The following is a 25,654-nucleotide window of genomic DNA, read 5'->3' on the forward strand; positions in this document are numbered from 1 at the left end:
TCAGGTAGCACTGGGCATCAGGGGGCACTCTGTGGGCACCTATTATCAGGTAGCACTGGGCATCAGGGGGCACTCTGTGGGCACTTGTTATCAGTGGCACGATAAGGTGGGGCACTTCGCTGTGACTTATGATTGTGGGGGCAGGGTCTGGACTGACAATTCTCTTCTGGGGTGACTAATGATTTTTTGTACAGGTTTTCCATGTTACACCAGTAAATGCCTGTACTGCACTGCGGAGTATGTTGGTGCTATTATGATATATCAGCCCTTGTTCTGCTCTATCTCTTAGTCATAGAACTTTATAAATATAGAACAGAACAGAAAGTGAAAGTGCCGGAGCAGAAACCTTTTAGTTTCTATTCTGCGGCAGGAAGAGACCCGGACGCTTCGTGTTTTCCAGCTGCTGTTTCAGGATTCTCCTGTTTTGCTTCCTCAGGTAAGTCGCTGTCTACTTACTGTACAGTCCATTAGCCCCTGATACTGTGTATATAACTATCAGTGACTGGGTGCAGGGTCTCCAGGGACTCGCCCCATAGGGTGACATTTGCCCGTCTACATCTCCTCCACTTCCTGGTTTATCATAAACTTCACGTTCTCTGGGGAAAAAGTGATTCTGATCTGAAGTAAAGAAGGGGATGAGAGGATCCGACAGAAATGGGAACATTACAAACATGGGGGACACAAAATAAATGGGTTATAATAAATGGGAGTGTGACAAGAAGGTGGGAAATAATGGGGGGGGGGGGGGTACAGAAGGTGGTATTAAAAGTGGGGAGCCAAGGGTAAGTAGAAAAAGTTAGGCTAGGGCTAAGGAAGGGGGCATTATGCTATGTGGGGGTCACTAAGTGGCACATTCTGCAGGCACTGATTATCAGGGGCAATGTTATGAGGGTCTGTTTGCTGGCACTGGTTATCAGGGGGCACTTTTTGGACACTGTTAATCAGGGGGCACTCTATGAGCACTGGTTATCAGGGGGCACTCTATGAGCACTGGTTATCAGGGGGCACTCTATGCGCACTGGTTATCAGGGGCACTCTATGAACACTGGTTATCAGGGGCACTCTATGAGCACTGGTTATCAGGGGGCACTCTATGAGCACCGGTTATCAGGGGCACTCTATGAGCACTGGTTATCAGGGGGCACTCTGTGAGCACTGGTTATCAGGGGGCACTCTAAGAGCACTGGTTATTAGGGGGCACTCTATGAGCACTGGTTATCAGGGGGCACTCTATGAGCACCGGTTATCAGGGGGCACTCTATGAGCACTGGTTATCAGGGGCACTCTATGAGCACTGGTTATCAGGGGGAACTTTTTGGACACTGTTAATCAGGGGGCACTCTATGAGCACTGGTTATCAGGGGGCACTCTATGAGCACTGGTTATCAGGGGGCACTCTATGAGCACTGGTTATCAGGGGCACTCTATGAACACTGGTTATCAGGGGCACTCTATGAGCACTGGTTATCAGGGGGCACTCTATGAGCACCGGTTATCAGGGGCACTCTATGAGCACTGGTTATCAGGGGGCACTCTATGAGCACTGGTTATCAGGGGGCACTCTGTGAGCACTGGTTATCAGGGGGCACTCTAAGAGCACTGGTTATTAGGGGGCACTCTATGAGCACTGGTTATCAGGGGGCACTCTATGAGCACCGGTTATCAGGGGGCACTCTATGAGCACTGGTTATCAGGGGCACTCTATGAGCACTGGTTATCAGGGGGAACTTTTTGGACACTGTTAATCAGGGGGCACTCTAAGAGCACTGGTTATCAGGGGGCACTCTAAGAGCACTGGTTATCAGGGGGCACTCTAAGAGCACTGGTTATCAGGGGGCACTCTATGAGCACTGGTTATCAGGGGGCACTCTATGAGCACTGGTTATCAGGGGGCACTCTATGAGCACCGGTTATCAGGGGGCACTCTATGAGCACTGGTTATCAGGGGGCACTCTATGAGCACTGGTTATCAGGGGGCACTCTATGAGCACTGGTTATCAGGGGGCAGTCTATGAGCACTGGTTATCAGGGGGCACTCTATGAGCACTGGTTATCAGGGGCACTCTATGAGCACTGGTTATCAGGGGGAACTTTTTGGACACTGTTAATCAGGGGGCACTCTAAGAGCACTGGTTATCAGGGGGCACTCTAAGAGCACTGGTTATCAGGGGGCACTCTAAGAGCACTGGTTATCAGGGGGCACTCTATGAGCACTGGTTATCAGGGGGCACTCTATGAGCACTGGTTATCAGGGGGCACTCTATGAGCACCGGTTATCAGGGGGCACTCTATGAGCACTGGTTATCAGGGGGCAGTCTATGAGCACTGGTTATCAGGGGGCACTCTATGAGCACTGGTTATCAGGGGGCAGTCTATGAGCACTGGTTATCAGGGGGCACTCTATGAGCACTGGTTATCAGGGGGCACTCTGTGAGCACTGGTTATCAGGGGGCACTCTGTGAGCACTGATTATCAGGGGGCAGTCTATGAGCACTGGTTATCAGGGGGCACTCTATGAGCACTGGTTATCAGGGGGCACTCTATGAGCACTGGTTATCAGGGGGCACTCTATGAGCACTGGTTATCAGGGGGCACTCTGTGAGCACTGGTTATCAGGGGGCACTCTGTGAGCACTGATTATCAGGGGGCAGTCTATGAGCACTGGTTATCAGGGGGCACTCTATGAGCACTGGTTATCAGGGGGCACTCTATGAGCACTGGTTATCAGGGGGCACTCTATGAGCACTGGTTATCAGGGGCACTCTATGAGCACTGGTTATCAGGGGGCACTCTATGAGCACTGGTTATCAGGGGGCACTCTATGAGCACTGGTTATCAGGGGGCACTCTATGAGCACTGGTTATCAGGGGGCACTCTATGAGCACTGGTTATAAGGGGGCACTCTATGAGCACCGGTTATCAGGGGACACTCTAAGAGCACTGGTTATCAGGGGACACTCTAAGAGCACTGGTTATCAGGAGACACTCTAAGAGCACTGGTTATCAGGGGACACTCTAAGAGCACTGGTTGTCAGGGGGCACTCTATGAGCATTGGTTATCAGGGGGCACTCTATGAGCACTGGTTATCAGGGGGCACTCTATGAGCACTGGTTATCAGGGGGCACTCTATGAGCACTGGTTATCAGGGGGCCCTCTATGAGCACTGGTTATCAGGGGGCACTCTGTGAGCACCGGTTATCAGGGGGCACTCTACGAGCATCGGTTATCAGGGGGCACTCTATGAGCACCGGTTATCAGGGGGCACTCTATGAGCACCGGTTATCTGGGGGCACTCTATGAGCACCGGTTATCTGGGGGCACTCTATGAGCACTGGTTATCTGGGGGCACTCTATGAGCACTGGTTATCAGGGGGCACTCTATGAGCACTGGTTATCAGGGGGCACTCTATGAGCACTGGTTATCAGGGGGCACTCTATGAGCACTGGTTATCAGGGGGCACTCTATGAGCACTGGTTATCAGGGGGCACTCTATGAGCACCGGTTATCAGGGGGCACTCTTTGTGAGCACTGGTTATCAGGGGGCACTCTATGAGCACTGGTTATCAGGGAGCACTCTGCTATGCTATGTGGGGGTCACTAAGTGGCACATTCTGCAGGCACTGATTATCAGGGGCAATGTTATGAGGGTATGTTTGCTGGCACTGGTTATCAGGGGGAACTTTTTGGACACTGTTAATCAGGGGGCACTCTAAGAGCACTGGTTATCAGGGGGCACACTATGAGCACTGGTTATCAGGGGGCACTCTATGAGCACCGGTTATCAGGGGGCACTCTATGAGCACCGGTTATCAGGGGGCACTCTATGAGCACCGGTTATCAGGGGGCACTCTATGAGCACCGGTTATTTGGGGGAACTTTTTGGACACTGTTAATCAGGGGGCACTCTAAGAGCACTGGTTATCAGGGGGCACTCTAAGAGCACTGGTTATCAGGGGACACTCTGCTGGCACTGGGTATCAGGGGGCACTCTGCTGGCACTGGGTATCAGGGTGCACTCTGCTGGTACTGAGTATCAGGGGGCACTCTGCTGGCACTGGGTATCAGGGTGCACTCTGCTGGTACTGAGTATCAGGGGGCACTCTGCTGGCACTGGGTATCAGGGGGCACTCTGCTGGCACTGGGTATCAGGGGGCACTCTGCTGGCACTGGGTATCAGGGTGCACTCTGCTTGTACTGGGTGTCAGGGGGCACTCTGCTGGCACTGGGTTTCAGGGGGCACTCTGCTGGCACTGGGTATCAGGGGGCACTCTGCTGGTACTGGGTGTCAGGGGGCGCACTGCTGGTAGAGTATCAGGGGGCACTCTGCTGGTACTGGGTATCAGGGGGCACTCTGCTGGCACTGGGTATCAGGGTGCACTCTGCTTGTACTGAGTATCAGGGGGCACTCTGCTGGTACTGGGTATCAGGGGGCACTCTGCTGGCACTGGGTATCAGGGGGCACTCTGCTGGTACTGGGTATCAGGGGGCACTCTGCTGGCACTGGGTATCAGGGGGCACTCTGCTGGTACTGGGTATCAGGGGGCACTCTGCTGGCACTGTGTATCAGGGGGCAATCTGCTGGCACTGGGTATCAGGGGGCATTCTGCTGGTACTGGGTATCAGGGGCACTCTGCTTGCATCTATTATCAGGTAGCACCGGGTATCAGGGGGCAATCTGTGGGCACCTATTATCAGGTAGCACTGGGTATCAGGGTGCACTCTGTGGGCTCCCATTATCAGGTAGCACTGGTTATTAGGGGGCACTCTGTGGGCACCTATTATCAGGTAGCACGGGGTATCAGGGGGCACTCTGTGGGCACCTATTATCAGGTAGCACTGGGTATCAGGGGCACTCTGTGGGCACCCATTATCAGGTAGCACTGGGTAACAGGGTGCACACTGTGGGCACCCATTATCAGGTAGCTCTGGGTATCAGGGGGCACTCTGTGGGCACCTATTATCAGGTAGCACTGGGCATCAGGGGGCACTCTGTGGGCACTTGTTATCAGTGGCACGATAAGGTGGGGCACTTCGCTGGGACTCATGATTGTGGGGGCAGGTTCTGGACTGACAATTCTCTTCTGGGGTGACTAATGATTTTTTGTACAGGTTTTCCATGTTACACCAGTAAATGCCTGTACTGCACTGCGGAGTATGTTGGTGCTATTATGATATATCAGCCCTTGTTCTGCTCTATCTCTTAGTCATAGAACTTTATAAATATAGAACAGAACAGAAAGTGAAAGTGCCGGAGCAGAAACCTTTTAGTTTCTATTCTGGGGCAGGAAGAGACCCGGACGCTTCGTGTTTTCCAGCTGCTGTTTCAGGATTCTCCTGTTTTGCTTCCTCAGGTAAGTCGCTGTCTACTTACTGTACAGTCCATTAGCCCCTGATACTGTGTATATAACTATCAGTGGCTGGGTGCAGGGTCTCCAGGGACTCGCCCCATAGGGTGACATTTGCCCGTTTACATCTCCTCCACTTCCTGGTTTATCATAAACTTCACATTCTCTGGGGAAAAAGTGATTCTGATCTGAAGTAAAGAAGGGGATGAGAGGATCCGACAGAAATGGGAACATCATAAACATGGGGGAGGTGAAATAAATGGGTTATAATAAATGGGAGTGTGACAAGAAGGTGGGCAATAATGGGGGGGGGTACAGAAGGGTAAGTAGAAAAAGTTAGGCTAGGGCTAAGGAAGGGGGCATTATGCTATGTGGGGGTCACTAAGTGGCACATTCTGCAGGCACTGATTATCAGGGGCAATGTTATGAGGGTCTGTTTGCTGGCACTGGTTATCAGGGGGAGCTTTTTGGACACTGTTAATCAGGGGGCACTCTAAGAGCACTGGTTATCAGGGGGCACTCTAAGAGCACTGGTTATCAGGGGCACTCTATGAGCACCGGTTATCAGGGGGCACTCTATGAGCACTGGTTATCAGGGGGCACTCTATGAGCACTGGTTGTCAGTGGGCACTCTATGAACACTGGTTATCAGGGGGCACTCTATGAGCACTGGTTATCAGGGGGCACTCTATGAGCACCGGTTATCAGGGGGCACTCTATGAGCACCGGTTATCAGGGGGCACTCTATGAGCACCGGTTATCAGGGGGCACTCTATGAGCATCGGTTATCAGGGGGCACTCTATGAGCACTGGTTATCAGGGGGCACTCTATGAGCACTGGTTATCAGGGGGCACTCTATGAGCACTGGTTGTCAGGGGGCACTCTATGAACACTGGTTATCAGGGGGCACTCTATGAGCACTGGTTATCAGGGGGCACTCTATGAGCACCGGTTATCAGGGGGCACTCTATGAGCACCGGTTATCAGGGGGCACTCTATGAGCACCGGTTATCAGGGGGCACTCTATGAGCATCGGTTATCAGGGGGCACTCTATGAGCACTGGTTATCAGGGGGCACTCTATGAACACTGGTTATCAGGGGGCACTCTATGAGCACTGGTTATCAGGGGGCACTCTATGAGCACCGGTTATCAGGGGGCACTCTATGAGCACCGGTTATCAGGGGGCACTCTATGAGCACCGGTTATCAGGGGGCACTCTATGAGCATCGGTTATCAGGGGGCACTCTATGAGCACTGGTTATCAGGGGGCACTCTATGAGCACTGGTTATCAGGGGGCACTCTATGAGCACTGGTTATCAGGGGGCACTCTATGAGCACTGGTTATCAGGGGGCACTCTATGAGCAGCGGTTATCAGGGGGCACTCTATGAGCAACGGTTATCAGGGGGCACTCTGTGAGCACTGGTTATCAGGGGGCACTCTATGAGCACTGGTTATCAGGGGGCACTCTATGAGCAGCGGTTATCAGGGGGCACTCTATAAGCAGCGGTTATCAGGGGGCACTCTATGAGCAGCGGTTATCAGGGGGCACTCTATGAGCAGCGGTTATCAGGGGGCACTCTGTGAGCACTGGTTATCAGGGGGCACTCTATGAACACTGGTTATCAGGGGGCACTCTATAAGCAGCGGTTATCAGGGGGCACTCTATGAGCAGCGGTTATCAGGGGGCACTCTATGAGCAGCGGTTATCAGGGGGCACTCTATGAGCATCGGTTATCAGGGGGCACTCTGTGAGCACTGGTTATCAGGGGGCACTCTATGAGCACTGGTTATCAGGGGGCACTCTATGAGCACTGGTTATCAGGGGGCACTCTATGAGCACCGGTTATCAGGGGGCACTCTATGAGCACTGGTTATCAGGGGGCACTCTATGAGCACTGGTTATCAGGGGGCACTCTATGAGCAGCGGTTATCAGGGGGCACTCTATAAGCAGCGGTTATCAGGGGGCACTCTATGAGCAGCGGTTATCAGGGGGCACTCTATGAGCAGCGGTTATCAGGGGGCCCTCTGTGAGCACTGGTTATCAGGGGGCACTCTATGAACACTGGTTATCAGGGGGCACTCTATAAGCAGCGGTTATCAGGGGGCACTCTATGAGCAGCGGTTATCAGGGGGCACTCTATGAGCAGCGGTTATCAGGGGGCACTCTATGAGCACCGGTTATCAGGGGGCACTCTTTGAGCACTGGTTGTCAGGGGGCACTCTATGAGCACTGGTTATCAGGGGGCACTCTATGAACATTGGTTATCAGGGGGCACTCTTTGAGCACTGGTTGTCAGGGGGCACTCTGCATGTTTACCTTGGACCAGCAAATATACAAAATGTGTAAATGACATATGCCGATCCCTTGTCTAATGCAATATACTATATAATATAATATACTGCAGTCTATAGAATCATTACAATGTAACTTTATGGTTTTAATTTTAGCATTTCTAAGATGTCTGATATTCAGAAGTTACTAGAAGAACTGGAGAGGCTGAAGGTGGGATATTTTTAGTATTCACTTTTTTCATAGTCTCATTGTCTGAATAGTACTGTCACATACTGGTTATGGTGCCCCCTGCTGTTTGCTTCCATATTTTCAGGATGTCCCACCCATGTATGCAGTGCAGGTGGTCGCACATGTGTAGTAATGATCCCATCCATATGCTACGCAGTAACATTTATGCTGCTTCGGGTTTTGGGTCTCAGTTATTTAAATTTTTGTTGCACTTCTTTCAATATTTGCAATTTTTTCTGTTTTTTCAGAGGTTTTTTTTGGAAATCTTAAATGTACAAGAAACTTTGTGGCCCCTCCCCTTTTCTCCCGGGACAACCCGTTCAAAGTGATATTTAGCAGAGAAAGTTTTCTAGATGATGCAGAAGGATAATAATTGTAATTTTTCTTTAGGAACGATATGAGGAGGAAGATAAACGCAAGTCGAAAATTACTCTAGAGAAATTAGATGCTGATGATCGTCTTAACGAGGCCAAACAACGAGTAAACCAGGCGCTGCAGAGGGAGTCAGAGATCGATGAGATTCAATCCAAAAAGCAGCTTTCTTATGACGTAAGAACACAAATTACTGAGAACAGCGCCTCTCATTGGCTATATCTGGCGTTACACTATGCGGATCTATAGCACTGAGCTGCAATACCAGCCACAGCCTCCACACCAGAGGGGCGCTGTTTCTAGAGGAAAAAGTAAAACATTTTTTTGCTGTTTTCTTTTTAATGTTTCCATTTGTATACAATTCTAGAGTGAAATGAGAGATCTACTGAGGGAAAACGAGGAATTAATGACCAATATCGCCGAACTTGAGCAAAAGGAGACGTCATACAGGAAAGTATTTGAGAAGAGGAGAAACGAATTACAGGTAAACCTGTGGAAGTCAGGAACCAAAAAAAAGTGTCAGATTTGCAGCAGATTTTACATGTCGATTAATATGCAAAAAAGTGTCAAAAATGATCTTGTCCAACGGATGGAATGAAATCGATATTTGATTTTTAAAAATAAAATAAAATCTCAAAAAGATTATTAAAATTATCTATCTACCATCACAATCCATCCTGATAAACCAGGGACATTACACATAGATCCGGGCACCGGGACTGTGGTATCTTCTTATATGTGTTATCCATGGCCTCCTTCCTTCTAAAATCAACTTTTAAAATTATCCAAGAAGGGCTATGGGGGTCGTCACCAAAACCTCTCTGTGCTGCAGCTTCACACGCTGTTACACTGTGCAAGAGCCCTTTCCCCCACCCAATGTGTTAGATTACAGGAGGGAGGGGGGAGTGCTGAGGGAGAAGGGGATGGGAGACAGTTTCACAGCCTGTGAAGCTACAGCATGGAAGAACTCTGGTAACACCGCCAGAGCTCTTCAGGCTAATTTGCATCATTTTACAAGTTGATTTTAGAAGGCAGGAGGCCATGAATAACAAATATGACAAGATACCACAGTCCCGGTGCCTGGATCTAGGGGTGAGTGTCCCTCGTCAGCTGGGTTGAGGCTCCACCCCCATTCTTCCCGCTTCATACTAGCATCTGATTGGTCAGTTACTTAGCTGTTGAATAACAGTGAACATCATTGGACAAGGCTCCCTGTAAAGTCCTCCTTCACAATTAGACACGCCCCATTGACTAAACTAAAAGATCTCAATCTCCTCTCCTGTTCTTTTTCTGGTTTTGTCTCTTCATCAGGTTGACAACAAATTACCGCACAAAAACATCAACTACGCAAAGGAGGAGTCCGACCTGGAGGACCTGGAAAATACTTCCTACACCTGTCAGATCTCCATACAAGACCCCTGTGTCCTGGAGGGGGGACACGCTCTCCTGACCTTTGAGGATGCACAAGGTAAGTGTCAACAATTTTGGGATTTTGGAAGTTTTTTTTTTTATATATATTTTTGATTTATGGTAGATGTAGGAGGTCACCCCCCCCCGGAGTTATAATATCAATAGTTATTGGAGAAACTGGCAAACGGGGGTTTTTTATACTCGAGTATAAGCCGACCCAAGTATAAGCCGAGGCCCCTAATTTTACCACAAAAACCCGGTAAAACCTATATTTTTTTTACTCGAGTATAAGCCGAGTTTGGGGTTTCAGCACATTTTTTTGTGCTGAAAAACTAGGCTTATACTCGAGTATATATGGTATTTTCTTTTTTTTTTCACTTTTCTTTTTTAGAGAAATCATAACTTTGAGATTGTCGTGATCCTCTTAAAAATTTCAAGGCCAAATCTTTCCACTTATTCCATAGACTTAGTAATGTAGTACTTATTTTCAAGAAGTCAATCCATATAAAAAAAAAATAAAATTTCTTACAGTGGCCCAGGGTATCATCGATAAGAAAAAGCATCATGTTGAATTCAGCAATGAACAAGAAGAAGAAGTGACAGCGTATGATGTGCCACTTGGACGCACTGTAACATTTGAGGTAAAAAAAAACAAAATAAAAAATGCATCTCAACCTATTTCTCATTTTAGAGAACCTGTAATGTCTTTGCATCTAAAAGTGAACCTGCCGCCGGCAATTTCATTTTTAGCTGCTGACGGGTTCCAGTGACCTATGCTGAATTTAAAAATGCCTTTGTTACCATTCTGAATCATTTCAGTACTTTATAAAAGTTTATTTCACATTACCTGGCTCCCTGCCAGCAGCGTGTGATGAGTCTTTGGGAAGGGGTCGTTGTGGAGGCAGCTGCAGTCTCTGTGTGCCTGTGTCTCACTCTCCTTTCTCCAAACTCATGCAGCTCCCCCCCCCCCCCCCCTTCCTGTCATGTGCATTGCGCAGACAAGGGAGGTCAGGGGGATGCTGTGGAGTAGAGGAGGAATGCATGAGAAGACACATGCTACAGCAGCTGCCCCCTCTCCCCCAGGACTTGCTGTGCACAGAGATATTTAACGTGACAGTGCTACCTGGGACTACTGGAGGAGTGGGATGGATCTGGATTATCATTGTAGCTCCTGCTCCGGCCCTGACAATCCTTCCTGTTTATGGGACCGTGGAGGGAAGCTACAATGATCATCCAAATTTCTTCTATTTTCTGCTTTATTGGTGTCCTCAGGGGCTGGTATCAATGAAAACTGTGTCCAAGCAGGGAGTGTAAATCACAAAAGAAATTTCTATGTTGGCACTTTGCGATAAATAAGTAGGTCTTGGTTGTAGTTTGGGCACTCGGTCTCTAAAAGGTTCGCCATCACTGACTTAGCACATGCTGCTGGCAGAAAGCCAGGTAATGTGAAATAAATTTTTATAAAGTACTGAAAGAATCAGAATTCTGATATAGACATTTTTTAAATTCAGCATAGCACTGGCTATTGGAACCTGCCTGTGTCACCTTTCTGAATCATTTCTGTACTTTATAAAAGTTTATTTCACATTACCTGGCTCCTTGCCAGCAGCCTGTGATGAGTCTTTAGTTGTGGAGGCAGCCGCAGTCAATGTGTGCCTGTGTCTCAGTCTCCTTTCTTCCAAACTCATGCAGCTCCCTCCCCCCTTCCTGTCATGTGCATTGAGCAGACAGGGGAGGGATGGGGATGCGGTGGAGTAGAGGAGGAATGCATGAGAAGACACATATTATAGCAGCTCCCTCAGGACTCAGGACATGCTGCTGGAAGGGAGCCAGGTAATGTGAAATAAAGTTTTATAAAGTACTGAAATGGGCATTTTTCACTGGCTATTGGAACCTGTCCCCAGCTAAAAATGGCATATATGCTGACAGGTTCCCTTTAAAGTGATACATCCTATTTGAATTTGTAACTCTTCGTAGGTCAACATGAACATCTTTAATAAAAAATTACTGGTCCGTAATCTCCCTGACCTCCCCGAGGAGACCCTGAAGGATAAACTGGAGCTCACCTTCTACAAGTCTAAAGTAGGAGGTGGAGAAATAGAGACCGTGGAATACAACAAGAACAACAATACTGCCCTCATCACTTACCAGGAGAGTGGGGGTAGGAATCCAGTCATATGTCTCAATAACGGAGGATAAAAACTATGGGGGGCATTTATCATATCATAACAGTGGGGCAGATTTACTTACCAGGTCCTGTCGCGATCCAGCGGCGCGTTCTCTGTGGAGGATTCGGGTCCGGCCGGGATTCACTAATGCCGTGCGCCCGATGTCCACCAGGTGTCGCTTCTGCGCTGAAGTCCGTCGGCGTTCACTGGAGTTCACGATCCCCGATTTCCGTTGCGTGCATGCCGGCACCGATGCGCCACAATCCAATGGCATGCGCCAAAAACCTGGGGCAATTCAGGAAAAATCAGTGCAAAACGGTAATATTCGGGTAACTCGACGGAAAAACGCGATGCGGGCCCTTAGTAAATGACCCCCATTGTGTGCCGGTGTATAAAGTAAGCCACGCCCCTACACTGCACCGGATACATGGGGTGGCTGGCTGCGACCGATGATGCCTGAGCGGTCGTAGGCTATAGCAAGTGTGCAGGCGTGGGTCAGGGGTGTGCAAGCGTGGGTCAGGAATGTGCAGGCGTGGGTCAGGAGTGTGCAGGCGTGGGTCAGGAATGTGCAGGTGTGGGTCAGGAATGTGCAGGCGTGGGTCAGGAGTGTGCAGGCGTGGGTCAGGAGTGTGCAGGCGTGGGTCAGGAGTGTGCAGGGGTGGGTCAGGAGTGTGCAGGCGTGGGTCAGGAGTGTGCAGGCGTGGGTCAGGAGTGTGCAGGCGTGGGTCAGGAGTGTGCAGGTGTGGGTTAGGGGTGTGCAGGCTTGGGTCAGGAGTATGCAGGTGTGGGTTAGGGGTGTGCAGGCGTGGGTTAGGGGTGTGCAGGCGTGGGTCAGGGGTGTGCAGGCGTGGGTCAGGGGTGTGCAGGCGTGTGTCAGGAGTGTGCAGGCGTGTGTCAGGAGTGTGCAGGCGTGGGTCATGAATGTGCAGGCGTGGGTTAGGGGTGTGCAGGCTTGGGTCAGGAGTATGCAGGTGTGGGTTAGGGGTGTGCAGGCGTGGGTTATGGGTGTGCAGGCGTGGGTTAGGGGTGTGCAGGCGTGGGTCAGGGGTGTGCAGGCGTGTGTCAGGAGTGTGCAGGCGTGTGTCAGGAGTGTGCAGGCGTGGGTCAGGAGTGTGCAGGCGTGGGTCAGGAGTGTGCAGGCGTGGGTCAGGAGTGTGCAGGCGTGGGTCAGGGGTGTGCAGGCGTGGGTCAGGGGTGTGCAGGCGTGTGTCAGGAGTGTGCAGGCGTGGGTCAGGAGTGTGCAGGGGTGGGTCAGGAGTGTGCAGGCGTGGGTCAGGAGTGTGCAGGCGTGGGTCAGGAGTGTGCAGGCGTGGGTCAGGGGTGTGCAGGCGTGGGTCAGGGGTGTGCAGGCGTGGGTCAGGGGTGTGCAGGCGTTGGTCAGGGGTGTGCAGGCGTGTGTCAGGAGTGTGCAGGCGTGTGTCAGGAGTGTGCAGGCGTGGGTCATGAATGTGCAGGCGTGGGTTAGGGGTGTGCAGGCTTGGGTCAGGAGTATGCAGGTGTGGGTTAGGGGTGTGCAGGCGTGGGTTATGGGTGTGCAGGCGTGGGTTAGGGGTGTGCAGGCGTGGGTCAGGGGTGTGCAGGCGTGGGTCAGGAGTGTGCAGGCGTGTGTCAGGAGTGTGCAGGCGTGTGTCAGGAGTGTGCAGGCGTGGGTCAGGAGTGTGCAGGCGTGGGTCAGGAGTGTGCAGGCGTGGGTCAGGAGTGTGCAGGCGTGGGTCAGGAGTGTGCAGGCGTGGGTCAGGAGTGTGCAGGCGTGGGTCAGGAGTGTGCAGGCGTGGGTCAGGAGTGTGCAGGCGTGGGTCAGGAGTGTGCAGGCGTGGGTCAGGAGTGTGCAGGCGTGGGTCAGGGGTGTGCAGGCGTGGGTCAGGGGTGTGCAGGCGTGTGTCAGGAGTGTGCAGGCGTGGGTCAGGAGTGTGCAGGCGTGTGTCAGGAGCGTGCAGGCTTGGGTCAGGAGTGTGCAGGCCACTGGCCCAGCATCCTTCAGAAGAGAAGGCGTAAAAGGGGAAATAATCGCAATTCCATTTCGCTAGGAAATGCGATCATTTCAGGGGTTTGTGCGCCATAAAACTAGTGTATAAGCCCCATTATTTATGTCTTCGGTATACACTCAGCATATACTCCAGGGAAGGTGGTAGGTGGTTGATACTTTTTGCCTCCGTCTGCACTTTGTATACTATGGAAAACATAGGATGGAAAGATGTAGGAAGCTGCGCATTTCCATCCTGCTCAGTAACGGCCATTGGAGGCAATGGGGGGCGGATGCAACGTATTGCATCCCTCTCTCGGCCTCTGCTGAGTGTAAGCTCATGTAAGGAAAGTGACATCACTGGTTGAAACACCATTAATATTTTCACGGCTCCGCCTGCTGTCAGGGGGGAGGAACGGCAAGAGCATACGGTGGTTATATACGTTATGGCCTCCGCCTGACATATCTTTACCATGGCTTAACAAAACAAGATTTGATTGAGAAGCCTTAGAAAAACACAGTGGGGCTCATTTACTTACCCGTCCGCGGAGCTCACCCAAAGTGCATTGTCCGTGTATAATGCCCTGTGCAGGAAGTCACTAAGATCGTGCGCTCGATATCCTGCATGTGTCACTTCCCCGCTCAGGTCCCGGAGTTCACCTTCTTCTTCCTGGTGCATGTAAGTGCATTGTCCGTGTATAATGCGCTGTGCGGGGAGTCACTAAGATCGTGCGCCCGATATCCTGCATGTGTGGCTTCCCCGCTCAGGTCCCCGGAGTTCACCTTCTTCTTCCTGGTGCATGTAAGTGCATTGTCTTGCAACACAATGGGGGTCATTTACTAAGGGCCCGATTCGCGTTTTCCCGACGTGTTACCCGAATATTTCCGATTTGCACCGATTGTACCTGAATTGCCCCGGGTTTTTGGCGCACGCGATCGAATTGTGGCGCATCGGCGCCGCCATACGCGCGACAGAAATTGGGGGGCGTGGCCGAACGAAAACCCGACGTATTCGGACAAACCACCGCATTTAAAAAAAAAATTGTGTCGCGAAAATTTCACTCACCTTCATCCTGGATAGGCTGGTGTATTTCGAGGCATTCCAGCGGACTTCCGCGCAGCAGCGCCACCTGGTGGACGGCGGAGGAACTGCTTTGATGAATCCCGGCCGGACCCGAATCCAGCGCAGAGAACGCGCCGCTGGATCGCGAACGGACCGGGTAAGTAAATCTACCCCATTATGTTAGAAACTCTACCTCTCCTCTCGCAGCAGGAAATCCCAGCACAATTACTATTACCATTGTTTCTATACAAACTTTATTTTAAATTTTGGTCTGAAACACCTTCAGTTCCACTTTATTATCACTTTGCTAACCAAGTGATGCTGGTCACATGTGCAAGGTGTTCTGTAAGTAGTTATTGGTAGGGGGAGGGGTGAATATGGCAATGTAGACTCCCTTTATTCATAATTTTTATATATTTTTTTTAAGTTGTTCTGCGTGTCTTAAAGAAACCCCAGCATGTGTTACAAGCTGCAGGCACCATGTACGAGGTTGGCATATCAGCAGTGATAGAAAAAGAGCTGAAAAAACTACAGGTAAGTTACTGATTCTACAGAGTGTATGCATCTTTTATTTTATAGATATTACATTTTTTTTTATATATAAGAAGGTATCCACAGTCATGTTGCCTGAATCTGTAAATAAATGCTTGATTTTAATTTGACTGTCTGTAACTGCGATTCTGTAGCTCACAAGCCGGATGCAATTTGAAAGATGAGATTCTTATCTTTAATATGACACCAGCAGACTGTTTGAAGGTGCTATAGGACCTAGAGGGATGTTTAGTGACGCTCAAATTTCAGCTTTTAAACTTGACTCATCTCTGCTCATTTTCACACGTCTTTAGAGAAGGTAAATGGGTGAGATTTCACATAAAAGAGGGAATTCTAGAAAGGACATTTCAAACTCTACCTAAGGGGGGGCCTTAGTTTAATGGGGTAAAATCTGCTGATAAGTTCCCTTCAAAGTGTGTTGAGCAACTTTATGATCTTTTTAATAGTTTTTCTAGTTATAGACACTATAGGGGGGTATTTATGTATCAGATTATAATGGGTCCTAGTAACTGATATGGGCGCCTCTGGTCCTGCTACTCTGCCCTTTCCAAGGTGTGAACAGAGTCTTAGGTTATTTTCTTTAATTCTCATAATTTTTCTGATGATTTCAGATATTTTCTGATGTTTGTCAAAGAACAGTCCGGCTGGCCGAGATCAGAAATCAGGAAGACAGTGAAGAAGACATCAAGGATCTTATAGAGATCCATTTTCAGAAGGAAAGTAATGGCGGTGGGGAGGTGGAACACATTGCGTTCTCTAGGAAGGATACAGTGGGATACTTTGAGCCGGACATGGCCTGAAATCGGAGGCAAGAGAAAAAGGGACACTATATAAAACTGCTGCCTTGTGCCGGGAAATGAGTGGGCGGAGCTGGAACAATGAGTCCTCCTTTATAATCCATGAGGTCCATTGGTTCCCAACTGGTAAAAAGGGAACCTGTCAGTTAAACTTACACACACTAACTAAACATATCTTTTAATACTTCTATTTTAGAGCAGTACAACTATCCCTATATCGTTCTTCCCCACGCTTGAAAAACTCCACAGTCAGTTTGTAAACTTGACTCACCATCTATTCATATTCGTCTAACTTAGCCGCTCCTCCAGCTTCCTGTTTGACAAGACGCCTGATTTCTCTTCAGCCAAATGAACTCAGCTCTGCTACATCCTTCATCTTTCCATCAGGAATGAGAGAGACACTGGCTGTGTATGACTCTCTGAAGAGAGTTCCTGAGGGAGGGTTGAGTGAGCAGGACGGACATGAATATGCTGCACATGACTTAAAGGAAAGACAATGATTGGACTCACATGGGATCATTTGCATAGAGGGTGAGGCAACTGTACAAACAGATCATGGAACTTTTCATGTATGGGGAATAACAATATGGGGATAGTCGTACTACTGTATAATAATGTAGAATGATAATAATAATGTGTGGGTTACTTTAAGTGACAGGTTACCCTTCAATACATTTCAAATAGATAGAATCTTAAAGTTTCAGCAGCTACATAAATCACAAAACTGGATTGTAACCATAGGATTATCCGATTGAACATTTCACCCATTTCTTGGACTAAATTTTCTAATCTTTACGCGGGATGAAGGATTTTTTTTTCTGTGATATAAAAAAAATAGCTCTACTCTTCATTTAGGTATCGCAGGAGCGCCTGGCTGGTAACAGAGAATGGTGGCTGATAACAGAAAGTAATAGCTTGCTGGTGATTATCGAATTAGTAACAAAGCTGTTGCACACATAGTAGTGATTAAACAATTTTTCTTCAGTTCACAAGCCCCGCCCCTTTATTGTCCACCCGATTCCTGAACTGTCCATGAAAATTACGAAATGTCAAAACAAATTTGCAATATTCTATCCCTGATACCTATTCATTTTATATGAAATTTGAATACAAGTCTCAAAATTGGGAGTGTCATGTTCGTAATGGTAGTAACGTGTAATGGTAATGGGATGTAGCTACTCCTCATAAGGAGCTGCGACTACCTACCTCCCACTTCCCTGTTGACAATGTTGGAAAATAAGACATTTTCTCTACTATTTTGCATATACAGAAGATGCAGTGTAAACAAACTCCTGAATCCTGGCTGACTGCAGTCACCACTAGGGGGAGCTCCCAGCAGTCATATGTATACACTCATTAGAAATGGTAGGGACACTACATGCAGCAAGTATAGAAGTAGAAAAAATAGAAAACCTAAAAAAGTAGAAAAAAATTAAGAAACCTAATTTCTTCCAAAAAATATAAAACTTTCTGTTACGTTACAAGTTTCTAAACTGCGGATGAATAATTCAATCTGATATATGTGATCTCATTACAATTCACAGTTTTATTTTCTGGAGATATTTTTGCCAAAATCTGTTCCCGGTATTAACATAAACCTGAATAATAAACTGTATTCCCTGTGCACATTCCATCCAAGCCGAGAAATATTTCTCTGTTTTAGAAGGTGTTGTGTGAGTGTGTGGCCAGTAGAGGGCTCCAGAGGCTGATACATTGTAACCGGTGAAGATGCCACAGCACTTGTGTGAATGAGAGGGGATTTGGAGATGCCTAACGCTGGTGTTGGGGGGGGGGGGGGGGGTACAGTACTTGCCTTCCATACACTCATTGAGCTTACTCCTTAAAGGGGTTGGCCACTTTGCCTCATGTTTTATAGAATGTGTGTGTAATTGTGCGGGGCATCTATTAATATACATCTATTAATAGTTCTGTTTTATTGATATGTAAAGTGAAGCCTCCTGTCTTATGTATTCCTGTCCGTAAAAATGGCCGCAGATGGAGGGTCATGTGATCTCTATCTGTCCATAACCAATCGATTCCCCTATCTCCCAATTTCTGGGGTTTTCTGACACCGGGATATTGCTGTGGATGTGGATAAGTAAATTTGTTGGGACAACCCCTTTAAGGTTGGAATACAAGACGATGGGGCAGATTTACTTACCCGGTCCAGTCGCGATCCCGCTGTGCGCTGTCCGACGAGGATTCGGGTCCGTCGCGATTCACTAAGGTCGTGCGTCCAATTTCCTGCATGTGTCGCTTCACCCGCTGAGATCCGCTGGAGTTCACCTTCTTCTTCCCGGTGCATGTGAGCGCTTGGCTTGTGACACAATTTTCGTTTTTAAATTGTTTGTCCGAATCAGTCGGGTTCTCCGACATCCACGCCCCCCGATTTCTGTCGCATGCAAGCCGGTGCCGATGCACCACAATCCAATAGCGTGCGCCAAAAACCCGAGGCAATTCAGGGCAAAACTGTAAAAAGTCGGGAAACCCAACGAAAATGCGGCGTTCGGATGCCCAACAGGTCAGGACCTTGTCAACATGGAAATACCCCTTTAAGTGATCACATGACCCCACTGTTACTGATCAGTGCCGCTTGTTGCTGCTGCTGTTGACTGACAGATCTTAATATAATAAAGTGATACGGAATTTGATGGCGCTATATAAAGATAATTATTATATTAGTCCGGAATATTTGTTCTCTGACTCATCCAGTGAAATCGCTGCATGAGACCTGTCAGGGGCGTAAATAATGCGGTGAGACACCTGTCTGCACGTCCTGGAGTGGTCCCGCTAATAGATGTGCGATGCCAGGGGCAACGCCGCCGCGTCTCTGCGTCACCGAAATCACAGGAGAAACAAAGAGGGGGAAGAACCTTGGAGATCGCTGATACAAAGGCACGGAAACCCTCCTGTAAATGTGTATCAGTTATCTTCATGCTGGCGCAGTGGGCGGGCGCTATACCGCGTGCTCTAAGCCAATCAGTGTCCCTCCTGCTAAAACGGTAAACTAAAAAGGTTCAGGAACTCCACTGTCCTGTTATATGTAATTATACTGTCCTGCAATAGTGATAAAGCAGCATGTCAGGAGGAGAGATGTTCTTCTCCTACACTGCTTTCTTTTAGAGACAGCGCCACCCCTGACCGCAGGTTGTATGCTGTATTGCAGCTCGTCCCATATTCTATATTTGTCTATATTCATTTCAATCAAGCTGACTTGCAATACCAGAAGCAACCAGTGGACCGGTGTGGCGCTGCTTGCTCCACACATTTCATACATTAATGTCACCTTTGTCACATATCTGTAGGTCTGGTCAGTGCTGCTGGGGGAGGGGGCACGCGGAGGACATCTTGATACAGATGTATGGGGTAAATATTGATAGGGATCTGTTTGCCCGTCGTGCACTTCAGCTGTTTGGAAATGTGGATCCATTATAGTTGAATTCATTGACAAAAACATACAAAACGCAGCGCGAGGAGCCGCTGTCTGGAGCGGAGGACGAGCAGATGGGGTAATTTGAGCCATTTATAAGCACTGGAACAATGACAATTACTGGGGAGCAGCAGCGGGATCAGCCTCCATCTGCACAAAGCATGAATACTGGGGGAGGGGTTACGAGGGGCAGGGGGGGCGGCTTTAGGAATTGTTTACCATGTTATTAAAAGGGTTAAATAAGATTGGAAAAATAGATTTTCTTTCCTAGTAAAATAGCGCCAACTTGGTCTACAGGCTGCACGTGGTATTGCAGCTCAGTCCTGTTAAGTCATCTTTTATGTTTGATTTATGTTTTATTGTATATTTTTATGTGTCAATATTTTTACATAAAATCCCAAAATTTGACTAGTAATAGACTGACACTTTATGATGTCCTGTAGAAGATTTCTTTGCTGGAGTCACCTCATTATCAGCACATCAGAGACAACAGAGAAATCACCAATTACAAGAGGTCTGACTGGCCCACCGGAGAATCGGAGGATCATCCGGTGGGCTCACACTCTAAACCCAAAACTGTACTCCATCGGTACAGCAGAGGATAACCCTATTTCATGGAGGTTGATGTAGGGTGTTCCCAAAGGAACTGCATTTTGGCATAATGGGGCTCATTTACTAAGGGTCCGCCGGACGATTTCCGTTTTGCTCCAAATTGCTCCGGGATTTTGGCACTTCGGCGCAGGCTTGCAAACAACAGAAATTGGGGGGTGGGCCGTCAGACAACCCGACTGATTTGGACAAACCGCAGAATTTAAAAAGGAATTGTGTCGTAAGATCAAGCACTCACATGCACTGTGCACGGAAGCAACAGATGCAGGAACTTGGGCGCACCACCTTAGTGAATCGCGGCCCGAATCCTCATCATTGGGGAAGAGTTACTTACCCGGTCCTGTAGCGATCCAGTGGCGTGTTCTGTGTGGAGGATTCGGGTCTTCCGGTGATTCACTAAGGTAGTTCCCCTGCTGTCCACCAGGTGTCGCTGCTGCACTGAATTCCATCGGAGTTCACTGAAGTTCACTGTCCTATGCTGGGTGCAGGTAAGCGCGTGTCAAGCGACACTTTTTTTTAAAAAATGTGGCGTTTTTTCCGAATCCGTCGAGTTTTCTTACGCCCACGCCCCCCGATTTATGTTGCGTACATGCCGGCGTGGATGCGCCACAATCTGATCGCGTGCACCAAAATCCCGGGGCAATTCAGGAAAAATCGGCGCAAATCGGAAATATTCGGGTAACGCGACGGAAAAAAGCGATTCGGGCCCTTAGTAAATGACCCCCATTGTGTGTACAAAATGTTTAGATTTTTACAGAATGCACAAAAATAATTGTGTGATGCCATTTATCTGCGTACAGAAACCATTTTGTGTCACAAACTATAATCGTTTGACTACAAAATGTCATTCTGTTGCACAAAATATGTTCTTGTGTCACACAGAATGTTATTTTGTTACACAGAATGTTATTTTGTTACACAGAATTCATTTTGTCACACAAAGGTTTGTTAGAGTGTAAGAAATGAGGACTGCTTTGCTGGGACTCCCCACTAGATGGCGATGTTGAAGCAATAATCTGTCCGTCCAATGTAAGAAATCCTGAAATGTGCAGAATGTAGAATTGGAATTGGATCCAGTGAAGTGAATTGGATCCAGCGCCGCTTGTTCTGCATTCTCCGCCCTGATCTCTTGAGGGACTGTGAATTTATGCCAATGCACTAATAACAGAAAGATGTGGGTGCCACGAGCCCACGTGTCACCTCCAGACGGACAGTATTCTGCATTGTGCAAAACTTGTATTGGAAAATTCCTTGGAGCGACATATCCAGATGATGTCCTAAATTTCATGTGGATTATAATTTGGCCCAGGGACAGTTTCAGGGACACAAAGTGATGTCAATGGATTGATAGAGATTTCTGTCCTGAGATTTCTCTTATGGGGCCCTATGATTATGTGTCGCCTGCACATGGTCCATATAACAGCCAGAACTTTGCTTTTCTGACATAGAGCAGCAATTCTCCTGCAGACTATAGACAAAGCTATACATGATAGTATTCTGGATACCTGTAGCCACCACTAGAGGGAGCTTAGGAGAGTTATGCATACTGCTTACACACCCTCTAATGGTGGCTCTGTTTATGTCCATAGAGGGGATTTTGTATCAGACAATTCTTTCTTTTTCCACTAAAATTACATCAGATTGTTCACACGTACATGTGGAGATTTGGGTTAACTTAAAGGACATCTACCACTAGGATCAAGGATTTTAAACCATCCACACTGCCACACGGCACATAGTACACCCTGCACATAGTACACCCTGCACATAGTACACCCTGCACATAGTACACCCTGCACATAGTACACCCTGCACATAGTACACCATGCACATAGTACACCCCCTGCACATAGTACACCCTGCACATAGTACAGCCTGCACATAGTACAGCCTGCACATAGTACACCCTGCACATAGAACACCCTGCATATAGTACACACCACACATAGTACACACCGCACATAGTAGACACTGCACATAGTACACCTTTCACATAGTACACCCTGCACATAGTTCACACCGCACATAGTACACACCGCACATAGTACACACCGCACATAGTACACACCGCACATAGTACACACCGCACATAGTACACACCGCACATAGTACACCCTGCACATAGTACACCCTGTACATAGAACACCCTGCACATAGAACACCCTGCACATAGAACACACCGCACATAGTACACACCGCACATAGAACACCCTGCACAAAGTACACACCGCACATAGTACACCCTGCACATAGTACACCCTGCACATAGTACACCCTGCACATAGTACACCCTGCACATAGTACACCCTGTACATAGAACAGCCTGCACATAGTACACCCTGCACATAGAACACACCGCACATAGTACACCCTGCACATAGTACACCCTGTACATAGAACACCCTGCACATAGAACACCCTGCACATAGAACACACCGCACATAGTACACACTGCACATAGAACACCCTGCACAAAGTACACACCGCACATAGTACACCCTGCACATAGTACACACCGCACATAGTACACACCGCACATAGTACACACCGCACATAGAGCACACCGCACATAGAGCACACCGCACATAGAGCACACCGCACATAGAGCACACCGCACATAGTGCACACTGCACATAGAGCACACCGCACATAGAGCACACCGCACATAGAGCACACCGCACATAGTACACACCGCACATAGTACACACTGCACATAGTACACACTGCACATAGTACACACTGCACATAGAGCACACCGCACATAGTACACACTGCACATAGTACACCCTGCACAAAAAAAAAACACCGCACATAGTACACACTGCATATAACACACACTACATATAATACACACTGCACATAGTACACACTGCACATAGTACACACTGCACATAGTACACACTGCATATAACACACACTGCATATAATACACACTGCACATAGTACACACTGCACATAGTACACACTGCACATAGTACACACTGCACATAGTACACACTGCATATAACACACACTGCATATAATACACACTGCACATAGTACACACTACACATAGTACACACTGCACATAGTACACACTGCACATAGTACACACTGCACATAATACAGACTACACATAATACAGACTACACATAATACACACTACACATACTACACACTGCACACTGCGGACCTCAGCGGAGCAGTGACACATACAGGAACTCAAACGCACGTTCTTAGTGAATCCCGGCAGACCCGAATCAGCGGTGGACAACGCGCCACTGGATCGTGACTCGACCGGGTTTTTTTTTTTTTAGTATATAGATGTTATGTTGTATCTAGCACCACAGTCCTATATATCACCTCCCCCTCCAATAACAGGGGCACATTCCCTCATTCCTGGCTCATACCACTGCAGAAGATACAAATATATTGACCTTGAAATTGTAAGGATTATTTTACTTTTAATTAAACAGCTTTGGCTTTCTCCAGTGTCTGGCCCCCTGACATGATGACTATCAGCCAGGTACAAACATTCCTGACATATTTTCAAGAGAACACAAAGACAATGGCGTTATTCACCCTGTGCCATCGTATACAGCGGATGCCATGATACAACCCGGCCCGGACTGTACAGCCACTGTTATACATCCAGCGCCCTCCGCATCACATCCACTGACCAAGACATGAAGATGCCCTGCAATACCTAACACAACCTATTACCAAGTGTGGCGCTGTTTAGTATTATACATGTGTGCATGACTACCAATACATTCTGCTGTATAATATATATATATATGTTAGGAGCAGTGTCCATATATACAGGGTAGGAGTTGTAGTAATGTGCAGTGACCATATATACAGGATAGGAGTAGTAGTACTGTGCTGTGCCCATATATACAGGATAGGAGTAGTAGTACTGTGCTCTGCCCATATATACACAGGATAGGAGTAGTAGTACTGTGCTGTGCCTCTATATACAGGATAGGAGTAGTAGTACTGTGCTGTGCCCATATATACAGGATAGGAGTAGTAGTACTGTGCCCATATATACAGGATAGGAGTAGTAGTACTGTGCCCATATATACAGGATAGGAGTAGTAGTACTGTGCTGTGCCCATATATACAGGATAGCAGTAGTAGTACTGTGCTGTGCCCATATATACAGGATAGGACTAGTAGTACTGTGCTGTGCCCACATATACAGGATATGAGTAGTAGTACTGTATCCATATATACAGGATAGGAGTAGTAGTACTGTGCTGTGCCCATATATACAGGATAGGAGTAGTAGTACTGTGCTGTGCCCATATATACAGGATAGGACTAGTAGTACTGTGTTGTGTTTATATATACAGAATAGGAGTAGTAGTACTGTGCTGTACCCATATATACAGGATAGGAGTAGTAGTACTGTGCTGTGCCCATATATACAGGATTGGAGTAGTAGTACTGTGCTGTGCCCATATATACAGGATAGAAGTAGTAGTACTGTGCTGTGGCCATATATACAGGATAGGAGTAGTAGTACTGTGCTGTGCCCATATATACAGAATAGGAGTAGTAGTACTGTGCTGTACCCATATATACAGGATAGGAGTAGTAGTACTGTGCTGTGGCCATATATACAGGATAGGAGTAGTAGTACTGTGCTCATATATACAGGATAGGAGTAGTAGTACTGTACTCTGCCTATATATACAGAATAGGAGTAGTAGTACTGTGCTGTACCTATATATACAGGATAGGAGTAGTAGTACTGTGCTCATATATACAGGATAGGAGTAGTAGTACTGTACTGTGCTGTACCCATATATACAGGATAGGAGTAGTAGTACTGTGCTCTGCCTATATATACAGGTTAAGAGTAGAAATACTGCACAGAGCCTATAAATACAGGATAAGAGCAGGAGAAGCAACAAGTGACCCCTTTAAACTTTAAATTGTTTTCAAAAGTGAAGACCCTTTAAGAATCAAAAATTCCTAGCAGACCACCAGCGCGTGGCTTATGGAGTAGATGTGTCCCATAATTCTATCTTCATCCATCTCCATCTATCAGTAAATAGACTAAACATATAAGACATACAACGTTCCTTTGTTCTTTATCGCACCAGCTCAAGGGATCAAAACCAAAGTCATTAGAATTTTATCAAAAAAACTTAAACAGGAAATTGTCGTATTTACATTTGAGAACATCTCATCTTCCCCGAGCGCAGGACCCTTCAGCGGGCGACATGTAAACACTACTATCCCCCAAATTCCTATCTGCGTTTTATAGGGTTCCCCATAATTGTCCGGAGATGTTTTTGTATACATTTTCCATTTTACTTTCTTTCGTTTCATTATTTCGCCTGAAATGTTTATACGTCGTATATAAAATATAATAGAATCGGAAAATGTGTTTCTAATTTCGGCCTCATCCATTTGGCTGCGGTG

At 47.7% G+C, this 25,654-nt stretch overlaps 1 protein-coding gene across 1 annotated transcript; it reads left to right on the plus strand.

Moving 5' to 3' along the window:
* The first annotated feature begins 309 nt into the window (after positions 1-309).
* Positions 310-17,833, plus strand: NMI (N-myc and STAT interactor). The gene is made up of 10 exons (XM_072122187.1): positions 310-436; positions 5,207-5,353; positions 7,803-7,857; positions 8,266-8,424; positions 8,615-8,731; positions 9,559-9,715; positions 10,189-10,298; positions 11,635-11,818; positions 15,279-15,385; positions 16,015-17,833. Exons 3-10 carry the CDS (start codon positions 7,813-7,815, stop codon positions 16,201-16,203), a joined length of 1,068 nt encoding a protein of 355 aa, XP_071978288.1. The 5' UTR covers positions 310-436; positions 5,207-5,353; positions 7,803-7,812; the 3' UTR covers positions 16,204-17,833.
* Positions 17,834-25,654: the final 7,821 nt, after the last annotated feature.

This window comes from Engystomops pustulosus, chromosome 8 (assembly GCF_040894005.1).
Source record: "Engystomops pustulosus chromosome 8, aEngPut4.maternal, whole genome shotgun sequence".
Taxonomy (NCBI): domain Eukaryota; kingdom Metazoa; phylum Chordata; class Amphibia; order Anura; family Leptodactylidae; genus Engystomops; species Engystomops pustulosus.